This window comes from Colossoma macropomum, unplaced genomic scaffold (genome assembly GCF_904425465.1).
Source record: "Colossoma macropomum unplaced genomic scaffold, Colossoma_macropomum, whole genome shotgun sequence".
In the NCBI taxonomy this organism is placed as follows: Eukaryota; Metazoa; Chordata; class Actinopteri; order Characiformes; family Serrasalmidae; genus Colossoma; species Colossoma macropomum.
In genome coordinates this window covers 268,961-286,905 of record NW_023495290.1, presented here as the reverse complement: position 1 = coordinate 286,905, position 17,945 = coordinate 268,961, and the positions used below count along the sequence as shown (strand labels likewise).

Sequence of the window (17,945 nt, the reverse complement as noted above, 5' to 3'; positions counted from 1 at the left end):
AAAGAGCGAAGAACTCGCCGCTCGCTCAGCCCACGAGGTTCCCAAATATGCCTACAGGCTGCAGCGGTCGTGTAATGCCTTATGTTGGGATGACTCTTATTTTTAAAGGTTTTAAGGAAGGGGAAACACTGAGTGGTCCAAACTGCTAAACTCGCACTATTAAAAGAAGCAGTTAAAGCTGACCGAACTGCTTAATCCGTTTCCTTTCTGAAAGAACTACAATTAGAGGTCGAGAGAGAATGCAGAGAGATTAACGACTGTGAGCTACAGATTTCTGACCGTCCACAGCCACGGCAGCCATACAGATATGTGTAAGCGGAGATAACCGTGTTTCAGGCCTGTAGATGATAAAACACCGGCCTTCCTCAGTCGCTAAGAGGATTATTCGAGTGAAGGCAGGCGGTTTGTTTGACATACTTGGTAGGAGAGCTGCACGCTTTTCTCCTGCATATTCATGATGGCCTCTGAGATCTTCACATCGATCGGCTCCATCACAGACTCGATGTTGAAGGGTCCCTCCAGCCGCTCCGTCACCAGCAACATGGCATCTGTCAAAACAGAGGGGACAAAGGGACGGGTGGGGGGGCCGTTGAGGGGTTTTGTTAGACTGTAATCCATCTGCCTGATACACTCGTACCAGAAACTACCAGGGCCGATTTTGTGCACAATTCTACCTGGGCTGAAACTCAGGGGCTCAGAGTAATTCGAGGCCTCTCACTGTTTTTTATTTGTGAAATTTATTTATTTACCCACACATACACCAGTGATTGTCTACTGCACGTTATTTATATCTGTGATTGTTAATTCAGCTGGATTTTTTCATAACATCAGCTCTGAGCTCATAAAACAAAATCATAAAAAACATAAAAGAGCAATGTTTATGAAAAAACATAATAGTGGGATTATAGGTTCACTACTCTCTGAGGTGTCAACCTCAGCTAACGCCAGTTTACTCATAGCCAAGCTCCAATGTTAAAGACCCCCTGCACTGAAAAATGTGTTTTTTTAATGGTTAAGTGGTCAGAAATTGCTTATTATATTTATATAGACTGACATTTATTTATTTTTAATACATTTGTAAGAAGGCGATTCGTGGGGCTCTACGTCACAGCTTCGCTTTTGTACATCATGAAAGAGCTTGAGCCTATCACGATCCATTATACTAAAATATGCTAATGAGAGGAGGCACCGACAAAAGCTGAAGTACCAGGTAGGTTTCTAATAAAGTGGCCAGTGAGTGGAAGCACAAGATAGGTGTTTCTAATAAAGCGGCCAGTGAGTAGAAAAACAAGGTAGGTGTTTCTAATAAAGTGGCCAGTGAGTAGAAAAACAAGGTAGGTGTTTCTAATAAAGTGGTCAGTTTGTATAAATATTTTTCTCTTATTTCTATGTCCTGGTCTTCTTCAGCGCTAAGACTAAAGTGAATCCTAATTTATTGCCTACAACTTCATAGCATTAGAGCGCCAGGCTTGAGGCTGTATGACCAGATGACCGCTGAGGAAGATGTGAAGTAACCACTGCTGGCCCTGTGTCCTTTGGTTAGGCCTTCAACTGCCCCCTCTGCTGTATCTAATGCTGAGTGGGTGACCCTTACTCTGACCCTGTTTTCTGACTGCTGCTTGGGCTATAAAGGGTTTCAGTGACACAGTGAGGACATTTTCTTTTCCTCAGCATTAAATTTCCAAGAAATCTAAATGGGCTTCATTTTGAAACGCTGCCCACCCCGAAGGAAATGCGGAAGTGCCAAATCCAGCCTGGAAAATGCACGTTATTACATATTCAGGAACATGAATAACCAACGCTCTGACCCAGCAGTGACCCGTCACACAGACACAGAACAATAACTCTGTTCATTATGCTCTTCTTTTGCATATTTTCAGCATTCAGCGAGTGCCCAGACTCTGAATTTAGATTCTGCTCAGTGACGCGATGCGTGTTCATCTTTGTTCACTAAAACGTCTGAATTTATTGTGCGGCACTGGGAACGTGTCGTACTGCTGCTCTGCTGTTTCTCCTCTCTTTCTCAGCCAAGCAGAACCTCATATAGATGTGTTCCAGGAGAAGGAGGAGCTTACAGTTCTTGCCCCACTCCAGACTTCTTTCGAAAGATGAAGTCATAGCACACAGAACATTATTAAAGAACCACAGAGCTTCAATCAGGCCTGAATTTTTGAACCCAATCTGAACACACAGGAGCTGGAGAACTCCAGTCTGAGCCAACCCTCAGCACCAAGAGCAGATTCCACACCCATCCTGAACCTGACAAACATCAGTCCCAACCCAACCTGAACTAGAATCCTACCACCACCACCAAGAGACTGAATAAACTTCCAAAGATAGCTGTTAAATTATCTTGTAGCAACAATGACACCCTGTCACACTGCTGCACTCAGACTGGGCTTATGGGTCAGCTGAGTTAAAGCTAAAGGTCCACATTACTATAAGGAGAACACCAGCGCTACACTAGACCACACTGTAAATCATTCCTAAACTCCACTGCCCTCCAACGTGGACATGAGAAACCTTACACTGCCCATTCACTGTTTGCATTGCACAAAGAAAGCTGGCTTCGTTAATTGCAGAGTTTGGGTAAAGTCCAGCTGAAGTCCTGAAGAAGCCCTGCAGAAGCTTTGCAGAAGTCCAACTAAAGTCCTGTGGAAGCCTAGTAGAAGTCCAGCAGAAGCCCAGCAGAATCCCTGCAGGAGCCTTGCAGAAGTCCACCTGAAATCCTACAGAAGTCCAGTTGAAGTCCACCATTCCTGTCTGCATCTTCTGCTCTGTCTGGGGCAGCAGAGGGGTGGAACTTTCTGACAAACATCAGGATCTTCTGATGATTCAGAGGCTTTAACTGAACTTCATTCTGGTTCAGGATCATCAGAGTAAGAGCTACAGTTCTTTTGGACAGCACAGACGCTGGTTTCTGATCAGAACAGCATCTGATCAGTGCAAAATCAATGTTATATCAGCTTTAAATCAGTGTTTATTCAGCATATGGTCCAGCATTCTGTATCTGAGTCTGTCCAGGACAGCTCCATCACTGCAGCTGACCTGAAGAAACATTCTAATAATTTTGCTATAATGAAGTCGGCCAATTAGTTGTCATCATCCGCACTAAACTCATGTCTCTGAGACATAATGCCTGCTAGCCAGCCCCCCTAACCTGTAACCAGGACCCCCTGTAATGAAATTCTGGCTGTGCCGCTGCAGCAGAAGGTCATGCAGTGGTCAGCTTAGCGAATTCTCCATGGGAAACTGCATGTAATTTTTGCAAATTTGTGTAAAGCCCCTCACATTAGAGCTAAAAACAAAAATGGATGAGTCATCTTTGAGTGGCTGAAGAGTGCTGACCTCCTGTTTTGCTGGAGGGAGACTCACCTTCCGTCCTTAAGGTGTGGTCAGCCATAGCCAACACCAAATTATACACGTCAGCAACTAATGACCAAGGACTTGTTGTTACAGAGACATCAGCTGTATTCTACCCCCCACGCAGACACGCAGACCCTGAGAGATGCCACCCCTGTTAACCCCGCCCCTGCAACAGTAAACCGCTCTGGAGCTCCACTGGTTTGACCCAGCCAGCAGTGACCGTTCTCCAGGGCTTTAACCGGCCCGATGTCCAATAAAGAGGCCTTCTCTTTCTCGGCTCGGGTTACTAATGGAGCTCTGCTGCTGCTCCCTCGTCGCTTTCACAACACAACATCTGTCCCAGCTGCCTTAATGCCAGACGAGCAGAGCTGCAGTGCTGGATTCATCCACAAATATGTCCGAGGAAGCCTTCCTTTCCTGTCAACACGGGTTTTCTCAGGGCTCGGCCATGTGCTCTGGCCTGTATTAACGCCACAAAAGCACCCGGACGTGATCTGGACGCAGTGAGTCCGGTTGGGCCCAGACCGCGGCAGCCGTGGTCGAGCCACGTTCACCCAACTTTTTCAGACACGACGGCTCCAACCAAACACATTTCTGAGGGGAAAAGGCATTTGGGAATTTCTAATCGCATCCAAACAACCTGCTGCTGTTGTTTCAAAGCCAAACATCATAAATCGTCCAATAGCTGCATATTTTGACATATTGACTAAAAAGAATGGCAAATATGCTATAAAATTGCCAAAGTAAGTGCGATAAATGGTGTATTAAGACTGTCACATGACTGACCACGTCTCCATTTTTGCAGCTGTAGCTATTAAACCTCACAGAAGTGGACTGAAGAAATGAAAACATACCTTCATCTTAAAATAAACCCATAATGGTGATAATACAGCGGTCACCATGTTCTGTCTCCAGGTGTGAAATACAGCCTTAAAGCTTAACATGACATAAAACAGAACAGCGATGAAATGATGCTCGACATTAAAGATTTCTCTGTAAACTCACTCCATATTTCTCAGAAGGGCTTTATTTAAGAGTTTTACTCTCACGCACAGAACTGACGGAAGATAATTTGCATTTTTTTTAGTGACATTTAAGTTCCTCACTGCTAACAACAGCTCACTGCAACAAATGGTGTCTTGTCAAGTAACATTTTCTTGAATATAGTCTATAAATCTAATATTATTCTTTTTGCGATTGTTGTAAGCTTACTTTAAGATTATTTACCTCATTTATAGACATTACTTACTCGTTTTAAGTGATTTTATTAGGTAAAATGATCTCACTATAGTGGCAGATAATGTTGCTTGTTGTAAGAAATGAGCTTGAAACCAGCAAAATGATCTGCCAGTACAGTGAGATCATTTTACTGAATTAATGACCTAAAACAAGTGAACAACATCTAGAAATAAGCTAGATAATCATATAATAAGTGCACAACCATCTCAAAATAATAGTATTAGATATACTGACTAGACTTGCCATTTTTGCAGTGCTGGATGGAAACACGCCCAATGCCACCTTCTAGCCCTGAACCGCCCACATCCGTGTTAATTCACTAGGAAGAAGATCACGAGCACTGATGGAGACGGTGAGAGTGATGATGAAATATGAAGGCTGATATAAACGATAGAAAAAGTTTATTAAAAAATATTATTAGACACCTCCGTCTGAGGGTTTCCAGACCAGAGGCCCAAAGCTCCTACCGTTGTCTGGAAGTGGTCAGAAGCTACTGACACTCTGACTGGGAGTGTATGGTGTGGTCAGATGAGAGTATAAATAAATTTCTGGCCATCGTCCCTGCAGGTGGCCAAAGGACAAGCTTAGACAGAATGAACTCAATAATATGGTGGAGGGTCTCTGAGCTCTGAAGCTCATCAGCATGACGAGTCCTTCGACATCTCAGTTCAAACACCTGACCGCGCAAGACTGGACATTGGAGATCGATCTTTCAGCATCTTTCAGCTCTCCTATCTGGAATCTGGAACCTTGAAGGAACCTAAAGAAGCAGGGCAGGAAAAGAGCTCCTACCATCATCCTCACCATCAGGAGCTCCATGAAGATCTAAAACCTGGGGTGCTGATAATGATGGTTCTGCATTTAGGAGAAGAATAAAATATCAGAACGAGTTAAAACTTTTCTAAAGATGTTCTTTAAATAACTCCGATAATGTGACACATTGTCTGAGAGATGTTGGGCCTGCTCTGCGCTGCGGTTCTGCCCGAGCCCCTCCTCGTCCTCTTCCTCTCAGCACAGCTGTAAGTCATTAACGCTGGTGGTGGGTGGGGGTGGGCGTGGGAGGGTGGGAGCTTGTCCTCAGCTCACAGCTGCTCCTGCAGCACCGATGTGGATTTGTTTAACCCCGAGGACCCCACCGATAAAATAAGCCCCCTGAGGCCGAGCCCTCAGCAAACAGCTATTATAAACCCATTTAGACCCGTTTCCGCCGGGGAGCCGCAGAGACGGACGCGGCGCAGGTAGGCCGCAGGTGGCGACCGTCATTACAGAGAAAACACGGCTTTAATCTCCCACCCGGCGCTGCGGCCTGGAGGAAAACTGAACTAATCTGAAATAAACACGACAGTCACAGCCAAAATTCAGATCTGTGATATCTCACACCTGAGAGCGGAGAACATTACAGTCCAGCACAGAGAACAAATACAAAGCTCTAATTTCAATGTAAATAATGTGAGACAGCTAAGAACATCAGCACTGCATTTATTTATTTATTTATTTATTTATTTATTTATTTATTCATGGCTGATAACTTAGTATTTAACAAATTTAACAAATTTTATTATTTATATTTTTAAACAAAAACTGTTCTGATAACAGACTGTTGTATAATATGAACATTTCATTAAATAGCAGAATTTAATACACATTTTAAAAAGTTGGTTCTTCAAGGGTTCTTTAGTAAAGACAATGGTTCTATAACTTTTTAACTTTATATATTTCAGTTTTTCAGTAAAGTCTAACTCTGTTAGCCTGTTAGCTCATCGTGTTCTGTTGTGTGGGCTGTTTCAGGCTGTTTACTTCATCATTTCCACTATTACATCAATACAGTTATTGCTGAAAGTCAACTTAAGGACAAAACTGTGTGACATATTTAGTCATTTATTCATTCAAGCATCTTCTAAGCCACTTATCCTGCTGGGTTGTGGGGGAAACTGGAGTCTATCCCAGCGGTCACTGGGCAGAAGGCAGGAAACACCGTGGACAGGCCACCATACACACTCACACCTAGGGGCAATTTAGTGTCTCCAGCTGGCCTGACTGCATGTCTCTGGACTGTGGGAGGAAACCAGAGCTTATAATACAGAGGCTTTTCAAAACCTTGTAGACTCTGAAGCTACGGAAGCGTTTCACCACAAAGCTTAATTGACAAAGCTTTATTAATGATGGCTGACTTTCCATAGCTGTGGTGGCCAGAGGGGTGGACATGCTTCATTCTGGAGGCACTGGCCATCCCTGCCCACCCCTTGGCTACAGCTCTGTCTGTTAGGGCTGTAAGAACCATGTCGGACACATTTTCTGTGAAGATGCTCCTCCTCGTTTACCTGGTTTGCTTTCCTCACTTGGTTCTTGCCTTTGCTTAGTTCTCTATTTTTGTGATTACTGGTTTTTGGACTTGGCTGGTACTCTGACCACTCTCTGGACGTCTCTTCTGGATTTTGATGACTTGGCTTTGGTTTTGGACTTTGGCCTGATTTATCACCATGAGCCTTTATTGCCCCCTTTTCATTAAACCCTCAAAGCTCGTTTTTAACCGTGAACTTGTTTTTACGGTTACATTACTTCATCACAGGAAACAGTAATCGCGTTACTGTAGTACATTACTATGAGTTGTGTTCACATCAACACTGGACCTTTAAAAAACTAGTTCTGAGAACTAGAATCTGCTACATAAACATCACTCCTTAAAAACGAACTGGAGTCTGATATACGTGAAAAATCAGAGCAAACGCATCATAAACCAAAAAGTAAACGAGCTATAAAGAAATGAAAAATACACCTGATTTCTGCTTTCAGTGCTAAACCTAAACCATCTTCACTGTTTTATTCATTCTTCATCTAAAACCTCCTCACATGACATTAAATAAGGACTCGCACTCTGATCTGTGAGGTCACTGAGAGGATCTGAGCAGTGTGTGTGTGTGTGTGTGTGTGTGTGGGTGTGTGTGTGTGTGTGGGTGTGTGTGTGTGTGTGTGTGTGTGGGTGTGTGGGTGTGTGTGTGTGTGTGTGTGTGTGTGTGTGTGTGTGTGTGTGCGAGCTGAGGTTATTTTTTATTAATGACTGTTTCTCTCCGGCTCACAGGAAATGTTTGGGGTTTGAATTTTCATGAATTGTGAAGTTGTGGAAAGCTCCTGTTACCCAATGAAACAAATCAGGCGATTAAAAAGGAATGAGCGAATCAGATCGATAGGGATCTGTTTACAGCGGGGGTGAGAAAGGGCAACACACGTTAATTATATATGAAAACGCTAACGAGCTCAAATCAGTCTCAGAAACACTGCGACTGCTCACAGAGCTCTGAGATACGCAGAAGAAACCGGAGTTCACAACTCACGAGCTCCTGTTTGATCTCATTTCACCTCCTCGTCATCAACGTGTGGGTAGCTGTGAGAAAACATAACCTGTTATAAACTGCTAATTACTTCTCTCATACTGTAATAAGTTTACTGATTACTGATTATAAATACATTAAGATGTTCTTAATGAGAAAACAGAAATCTTTGTGATCACACTCCCTCCCCCTGCCTGACACTAAACCTCTGAAACCTCATCACAAAAATGTAAACTCACAGCATCAAAGGAGAGCACTGTTTCACTCCCAGCTGAAAAACGGACCTCAGATATAAAAGAAACATGTGATCTCGACTACAGTGACGTCTTTTCTCTGACCAGCAATTCAAAACTCCAGTTAACACAATACAAAACCCCTTATAGAACCTACATCACAGCGGTATCAGCCACAGTGCTGCTGGCCTACACTGCCCAGCTTTAACACACAGTCACCATCGTGCCTTCTGGACTTGCCCCCCTATTCGGCACTTTTGGTTGGAGGTCATGGACACCCATACGGAAAAAAAAACATATATGGACATATATTTTTATTTGAAATACATTTCAAACACACTGCAGTTGATGCTGAAATACACTCCAAACACTAAAATGTATTTCAGAATATTTTGTCATATTAACTAAATGCATTTACTTTAAAATGTATGGGAAAGAATTACACCCAGAAATGTTCCATACAAAAATAACTGTGTAAATGTGTTTATTAAATCCATCTGAAAATGTATGAAAATATCCAGAATCCTGTCTGATGCTCTTCACTGATACCTGATACCTCTGATACCTTTAGAAATGAATTTGTGTTCCAGTATCTTAAAAAAACACAATTTTCATAAGTGTAAATTTAGGGGTGAGGGTTTGGGACATAGACCTCCTGATGGAGAATTTTGTATATCGCTGTTACAAAACCTTGTATCTCAATTTTTGCCGTTTTTCAGTTTTTGACATAATTTGAAAATGCCTGTTGCCTTTTACATTGTGTGTAAATTTCATGATGAATGGACTAAAAGAAACGGCCCAGAATGATTTGGAAATAAGTCTGGTTCCATTGACTTTCATTAAAAGTAAAGTATGTTTTTTCCTTCTCCTGTAAAGTTACCATTTTGGAGATACGAGGTTTTGTTTAGCTTTATATATATTTAGCTTATTAATTATTAGCTTATTAATATTGTTATCACAGTTAATGCCTTGGGTGTAAATATATAATAAAATAATCTTTGTAAATATGGACTGAATACTTAATTGTTTTAAAGAGCTTTTTAAACTGTGGAACTGCAGTGTGAACTAGTTTAGTTTAGTTTGAACTAATTTGGTTGCATGTTCTGTACACATCACTCTGTTTGTGTATATCTGTGCAGATTAGAGGACTTTTATTTGAATATCTGTCCATTGCAAATGTGTTTACTGCAAATGAAACAATAGAAATGATAGTTATTATCAGTTTTATTATTTATAAACAGTTGACAGCTTTACGTTTTAATTTATTCTGACTATATATAGTGTTTGATGTGGCACCAAAGAACCAAAAGTCCTTGTCAAACACATGATTTGAGATTTAAAAGTAATTCTGCTCTAATGTGAGGTAATTCGTGCTGGAGCTTCGGTCACAGTGGAGTGGCTGTTTGAAGGCAGCAGAACTGCAGTGATTATGTGCTGTTGTTTCCCTGCTGAACGGGATGGAAAGTGACAGGTTCGCTGCAGAGCTACAGCCTTTAAACAACACGCTTTAACAGGAACACGAGGCTCTGGGAGTCGGTTTGTGAATAAATGTAAGAAATATGGATTTGCTTAATTACATCTGCGCTCATCGTGTTCAACAGCAGAAATAAATGAATCGTGTTGCTGTGAAAATCAGCTGTAATGAGCTCTACAGACGTGGACACGCTCCAGATATCTGCTTTACCTCACTGCAGGTGAGGAGGAGTGACAGCTTTCAGTGTTTACATAACAAACGTTCAGCATGATGTCTGGCGAAGCTGCTTGGCATGATGATCTGCTGAACACATTAGGCCTCGCTAAAAAATCAAAATCGGTTACTAAGGGTGTGACGGTACACAGAAGACACGGTTCGGTACAACTTAACCCCTTAAAATCTCAGGCTTATTACCCAGTAAGGCTTATTATTCAGTATCTACAGGGACTTCAGTGCAAACTGGCTGAGCTATTCTTAGATTATAAAAGGGCGTACCTAAACTTTGGTCCTGCCGGTGGACCCTGGACTTTTAAGGGGTTAAAACAAGCAACAAAAACCCCAAATGCATTAAGTTAGATTTCTTTTCATTTATTTTGAACAGACAGCAGTGCAAGTTACAGTCTATTACAGTAGTAATAGGTAGTTGGTAATAGGTAGTTAGTAGGTAGTTGGTACAGCCTGCAGTGTATTAAAGCAGTAAAATGTAGAATGTAAACAGTGAGCTCTCCCACATAGGTAGTATAATTACGTAGGACTGATAAAAACAATCACCTACCAAAATATAAAGCATCTCTTATGTCATTAAAGTACAAAATAAATAGAATAATAAAAAGATAGAACTTCCATGCTGCATAACATGCAGCGCCGTGCTGTACTGCACACACTGCACCCCTATATTAATCAATATTAGCTTTCACACGGGCCGATCACGTCACGCGGCACCGGGCTGGTCACACACATGAAGTGCAAAAATACTCTTTGGATTTATTTTTGACGTGCACCACACAGCTGCTAGAGGTTTCTAGGCAGAAGCTGTAAAGAAATGCAGTGTTTATGCTATAAAATACAATCTAGGCAAATAAACAAATCAACAAATGTAGTTTTAATCCTTTGACAAGGTCAGTCAGAAAAATAGAAACTGGTTAATGTTGTGAACCTAAATGTATCTCATCACATGGTGAGAAAGTCACAGCAGAAAGTCTGTTTTTATTTTTTATTTTTTTTTTGGTTTCTTTGTATCATCTACATAAAGTTTATATGACAGTACAGACATTTGTATTATGTGAAAATGCAACAGAATCTGAAACGTTTTTTCAGCGACACACTTGTTTTGCGACAACTCAGTCAAACGCCAATCAGCTTGAGCTGAGCTTAGCATGGCATGTTGCTATAAGGCTTAAGGTTTCAGGGTGGAACTCACGCTTGTAAAATTTGGTTCTGCATTACATTCATCAATCTTTGCAAATAGGCCACCACATATTCTCTGTACGCCTGCATGCACCAAATCATAACATCTGTACCATGAAGGTTTGGTACAAATACACGTCTCGTTACACCCCTATCGCTTACATGCCCCCCAGGGCTGAATAATCCAACATTTTTTTTAAAACTACTTCATTTTGGTCATTTTAGTTGTTACTGCAAACGTACATTTAAGAGCTCCTTCTGGTGTAATTTCATAATAACTTGTGTGCCAATAGTGTCCCTTACTAGAGAAACTGCAGACTCCAACATGTCCTCTAGATGAGTGATTTCTAAAGCCACGACCGCAGGGTTTATTAAAAAATTAGGTGGTTTTCCATTGTTGTCGTTTTGGATAGATGCCTTTGGAAAACCATGAAATGCAAACCACAATTCCAAAAAAGTTGGGACAGTATGTGAAATGCAAATAACACAGAAAACAGTGATTTATGAATCTACTTTGCATTTTAATAAAAACAACACATAGAAAAGATATATAAAGCTTTATCATTGTTTTTTGTAAATATATGCTGATTCGTGCAACGTATTCCAAAAAACGTAAGACTATGAACACTGTGAAAAGAGCATCCGGGAAAGGTTAGTCCTTTATAAGTAAGGATGAATAATAACAGTTGAATAATAACATTTCACAGTGAGAGATGGCAAGGATTTAATGTATTTCACACCCTACAGTGCATAATATCATCAAAAGATTCAGGGAAACTGGACCTTCGACCCCTCTGACGACACTGTGTTAAAACTGGTATGCTCAGTGAAAACATGCATTGTGGTCCGACAGGTCAACGTTTCAAAATGTTTATGGAAATATTAGATGTCCTGTTCCCTGGGCCAAAGAAGAAAAGGACCATCCAGATTGTTACCAGCATAGTTCAAAATCCAGTGTGTGTGTGTGTGTGGTGGGGGGGGGTGGTATTAGGGGGTAACTAGTTCATCTGTGCACTATTAACACTGAACAAATTGTTGACCAACAAATTATCATATATTCAAAAATCTTCTTAATTTTAATGTAAATTAATGTAAAAAGACTTTATTCTAAGAAACGTTGGAGTTTATATGTCGATCTATTCATCATGAAATATTCACACAAAGCAAAGCACAGCTGCTGAGCTCAAATAATGCAGATAACTAAAAATCACAAAAAATGAAGATACTTTGTCTTTTTTGGACCATAAAAATACGCTGCCTTCTAGGCTACGTCTCTTTCAGGAATGATTATTTCAACATAACAATGCCAGACCACATTCTAAATGTGTTACAACAGCACAGTTGCGTAATCAGAGGTGCTAGACTGGCCGGCTTGCAGTCCAGAAATGTCTCCCACTGAAAATGTATTATTAATCTCAAAATATGACAACGAGGGCCACTCACAGTTGCACTACTGAAGACTTGTATAACAGAAGAACGACAAAAATTCTGCTCTCAAAACTGGATCAGTTTGTGTCTTCAGTCCCCAAATGATTATTAAGGGTTGTTAAAAGGAAAGGTGATGTAACACAGTGGTAAACATGCCCCTGTCCTGATTTTTGGGACATCAAAGTTGGAATGAGTATATATTTACAAATAAAAAAAAAACAAAAACAAAAAAAAGAAGTTCATAATGTAATGTTTTGAGTTTCTGTACCACCTTCCATGTAATACAAGTCAAACAGAATTTACCAATCACTGCTTTCAGATTTTACTAGCAAATATATGTGCAACTATTTTGAAATTTGGTTTGTATTATATTTTTCATAATTTTCATAATTTGTGAACCACAGGGAAGCTTAAACTGTATACAAAATGCTGAGAATTTTTCTGAGACAGTACGTCATACTCTGCGAATCTCGCAGCAGAGACAGAGACATCTTTTCATAGCCCCATAGTAACCCAATGATTTAACAATATTATTACATAATATTTCAATATTATTTAACAAGCTGTTTAACGGTAGATTAGTCATCTTTAGTTCTCTGTCAGTTCTCTTCCCCAACACAGCGAATATCGCCTTTAAGCATCATCATTGAGTTACTTGTCAATCGTCACTAATATCCGGTTGTAGCGCCTTAGAACATACAGGCTTAGAACACACTGATATTGAGAAAATGGGGTGGATATTATAAATGCATGATAAACAAAGCTTTTAAACACCTGCTGTTTGTTCAAAACAGTGGAATTAAAACTGTGTGAGGGTGTCGTACAGTAAGTTTGAACGTTTGGTTCAATCTGGACATAAACAGGCTGTTTTTGCTGCAGTACTCGTCTCCTAACAGACTCCATCCTGAAGCTCCAGAGATTCTCATTCACTCTGATATTTCTCCCCCGAAAACATCTGAATAAAGCATAAAGCGAGGAAATAAATGTCAGCACAGATTCTTGTCTGCTGTGGCTCTGTGTTGCTTATTCATGCTGCTATCTGTGGAGCGTAAGGACCCCAGCTCCCCGAGACACACCAAAGATCACAGCCTTCCTGAGAGACACTCACCACCATCTAAACCACAGAGAGTACAAGACAGAGACACACTCCCCACCAACCCCTCCGGTCACGTTCAACCAGTGCAGCTCAACAGTCTCGTTTCTACAACAGCCTCATCTGTATTAGGATCAATAAATGTGATGTTAATGTTGTATTATTTATTTTATGTGTGTGTATGTAAGAATCACCCCGTTTAAAACTTCAGTCATGTTCACGTATGGCAACGTTTCACAATCAATAAATAAATACTGCTGAGACACTGAGTAAGAGAGCAGACCTGAGGGTCTTACCGATGTAGTGCGTCCACTCAGGGTCCAGATCAGCCTGGTTGGCCAGGCAGCCCTTTAACACGTTCAGGCAGTAACTCCTGCAGGGTTTGACCGCAGTAAGACCTCGACAGGACGGGCAGTATAGCATCTTGGTGACGGCCTTAACACACGCCACACTCATGCTAACCTGTGGACAGAGAGTGGACAGGAAGTGAACAGGAGCGAATGAGAAAATACTGCAGTACTACACAACTACAATATTACAGTACTGCAGTACAACAGTTCTACAAGACTACAGTACACGACTACAGTACTATAATACTACAGTTCTACAGACCAGCATTACTACAATACTATACTGAAATAGCACTTTACTACAGTACTACAATACTACAGTACTGCATTACAACAGTGCTACAATACTGCATTACTGTAGTACAATACTTCAGTAAAACAATGCTGCATTGCTACAATACTGCACTACAATACTACTGTCTTTAGTACAACAATACAGCACTGTACTACAACACTACTGTACTACAATACTACAGTACTACAATACAGCAATACTGCGGGACTGCATTACAACAATACAGCACTACAGTACTACACTACACTTCTACAGTACTGCATTACTTATGTACTGCATTACTATAACACTGCACTACTATAGTACTGCACTACAGTACTACAATACTACAATATTGTGCTACAATACTACAGCACTGCTTTACTATAGTACTGCACTACAGTATTACATTACTATAGTATTGCACTACAGTACTAAAATTCAACAGCACTGCATTACTACAACTCTGCACTACTGCAGTACTGCACTACAGTACTACAATAGTGCTGCACTACTACAGTGCTCCATTACTGCAGTACTGCACTACAATTCTGTAGTACTACATTACTACAGTCATGCACTACAGTTATACAACAATATAGTATTGCATTATTACAATACTGTATAGCTACAGTACAGAGTTTCCCTGGGAAAAAACTGTTCAAAGAAGTAAAACTATCTTGAAATATAATAATGTTATAATTTCTGATAGTGGGGAATATTAGATGTATTTGGATGAGATTTAAAATGATTTCACTTGCTAGGACGTCATATTTGGAGTTCAGGCTAAAAGGCTAATGGTGGGTCAGCAGCAGGTGAGCTCGTTCTGCGGTTTAATCTCATTCCTCTTAACTTTAATTCCCTCTGCAGCTCCACAATATTTACTCCTACTGTTTGTGAACATTGTCAGAACTGCAGCAGGTAATTAAACATAAATCTCCTCCTGATTGACCGTCTAAATGGCATTCAGAACCTCTCCGGAGATTTCAGTTTCACAACTCGCCTCCTCACACTGACTAAATATAGCTACTAAATATAATGTCTGTCTTAAAAAAGACGTTTAGACTTCAGCAACTGCTTAACAAGCTGGTTCTCCTGAATTAATTAATAAAAAAGAAGAAAGAAAGGTGCATGAATAAATCAGCGTTTGCCAATTTTAATATTTTTCTTCTTAGTTGTTTCAAGAACATTCCAGCACTTCTACTCACTTAAAAATGTTTTTTCATGGGTTCTCTGGTAAAGGCAATGGATCTATTTAGAACCATGAGTTCTATATAGAACCAGTTCATGTACAAATGCTTTATTTTATATGGCAAAATGGTTCTTCAGATTGATAGAGAATGTGTTCACTCTTTAAGAAGATGGTTCTTTAGTAAAAAAAAAAAGGGTTCTATATAGAACCATGAACACTCAAATAACCCTTTGCATGATTAAGGGGTTCTTTGCATGGTTAAATGGTTCTTCAGACTGATGGAGAATGTGCTGTAGATGCTTCCATACAGAACCTTTTGGAAAAGGGTTCTATATAGAACCAAAAAGCGTTCTTCTGTTGTTGGCTTAACATCATAACAATAGAAAAACCCTTTTCAGAAAGGTTCTATACAGGACCATCTACAGCACATTCTCCATCAGTCTGAAGAACCATTCTACCATGCAACTACCTTCTTTTAAAATGTGTATGATTCCATATAGAACCTTTTTGAAAAGGGTTCTAAATAGCACCAAAAATGGTTCTTCTATTGTTACAAGCTTTACATCGTAACGATGGAAGAACCCTTTTCAGAAAGGTTCTATACAGGACCATCTACAGCACATTCCCCATCAGTCTGAAGAACCATTTCATCATGCAACCACCTTTTTTAAGAGTATATATGATTCCATATAGAACCTTTTTGAAAATGGTTCTATGTAGCTCTAAATAAAAAGGGGTTCTTCTAGCAGAGCCACTTTTGGTGCTATGTAGAACCATTTTCAAAGCAAGAAAAACAGACAATGAGATCAGCTGAGGGAAACGTCTCAGGCTGAGTTTATTCTGAAAAGCATCTTGTTCATAATGAATGTTCCGTGTCCAAACGCAGGGCTGAAGGTTCTGCCTGTAGGAGAGTCTGTAGAGAACACAACAAACATACAGACAGTCTTTTTCAGCGTCTCTCGCTGTGTTTCTGAAGCCTGTCCTGTTAGCATGTGTTGGCTGACTGCTAAATGATTGAGGATGTTTTGGACAGAGTTTCTAACGTCTCTCTCTCTGCGTATCCAGCTGAGCGAACACTGCCGTAGACTCAGCTGAACCACCTGAGATGGTTCTTCACTCAGGAGCTGCTGTACGAGGCTGTTTCAGCCCAATCTAAAGGTTTGGATTCTGTTCAATAATCATATTCCTTTACAATTTCATTCAATATCTGGGTCATTCTACAGAAACGTCCACTTCTCTATCTCTCCATAGGAGTCACTGGTGTTACTGGTCCTCATTGGTGTTCCACATAATTGAGGAACACCAGAGACATTTTAATGAAGAATGCATTTCACAAAATGGCTGCTACAGAGCATCAAACCACATGTTGTCAATCATGGAATATCCACTAAAATATGTAATTTAATCCATTTGTATTCTATTTTTTCACAATTACCTCAGAATAAAGTGGGTCACACCAGTGACTTCAGCTAAAAGCTTCATATGAAATCATGAGCTGAATGAGAAAATCTCTGATAACTGAAAGACACAGTGGACTCACCATGAGCTTTTCTTCATAGATCCTCAGAAAACAGGTAAAAGGAAGTCAAGTGATGTCATCAGTGTGACTTTTATTTCAAAATAAGAGATTTTTTGTTAGGTAGTAACACCAGCGACACGACTCCTGGGGACCACAACTTTCATTATATATTTTATAATATTTATTTGTTTTCTTTAAGTCATTTAAATCATATATTTCATAGTCATGTATAGATTATTGCAGTTAAAATTTCAGAAAAATGTATTTTTTCTTCAAAATATGGCCTCAGCCTTTACACACGACTGTGAGGACGAGCTCTTCTGTGGTGCTTGGAGTTCTAGATAATTGATTTATAAACCAATATTGCTGAATTGAGGATCAAGAAGGCGAATTGTTAAAATTACTTATTGTTTTATTTTAAAATATAAATAAATTGTAACACTAACATGTTTTTTAAGTGTAATATATCTGTAAACGCTAGGGACACAGAAATGGACGTTTCTGTAGAATGACTCATATATATTTTTAGAGGATCTGTCTGCAGCAGGGTGTCAAACTCAAACACTGAAAGGGCCATATTGAAAAATCTTAACAAATCTGTGGCCCAAAGCTGTTTTTATTTCATTTTTTGATAAAATAATTTGACCATTGTTTACTCAAAATACGTCAAAACATCAACAGCAGAATGTGTTGTATATGGTTCTATATAGCACCAAAAAAGGTTCTGCTATTATTACTATGCTAAGCTTGTAACAATAAAAGAACTCTTTTGGTGCTGCATAGACACCTTTTCCATCAATCTGAAGAACACTTCTTGATGCAAAGAACCCTTTAAGCATGCAAATGGTTCTTTGTGTGTTCATGGTCATTTAAAAAGATGGTTCTGAGGGTTCTGTAGCAAACAAAATGGTTCTGTATAGAACCATGAACACTCAAAGAACCCTTTAAGCATGCAAACGATTCTTTTTGTGTTCATGGTTCTATTTAGAGCCATTGTCTTCACTAAAGAACCCTCGAAGAACCATCTTTTTAAAAGGGGGA

At 40.0% G+C, this 17,945-nt stretch overlaps 1 protein-coding gene across 1 annotated transcript in view; it reads right to left on the bottom strand.

The window, feature by feature from the left end:
- gpc6b (glypican 6b) overlaps positions 1–17,945 on the bottom strand; it is a 76,869-nt gene that overhangs the window by 28,413 nt on the left and 30,511 nt on the right. The window contains exons 4-5 of the mRNA XM_036561988.1: positions 13,866–14,031; positions 418–548 (exon numbers count right to left, since the gene is read on the bottom strand). Coding sequence (XP_036417881.1) covers positions 418–548; positions 13,866–14,031 — 297 coding nt within the window. The remainder of the gene's footprint in view (positions 1–417; positions 549–13,865; positions 14,032–17,945) is intronic.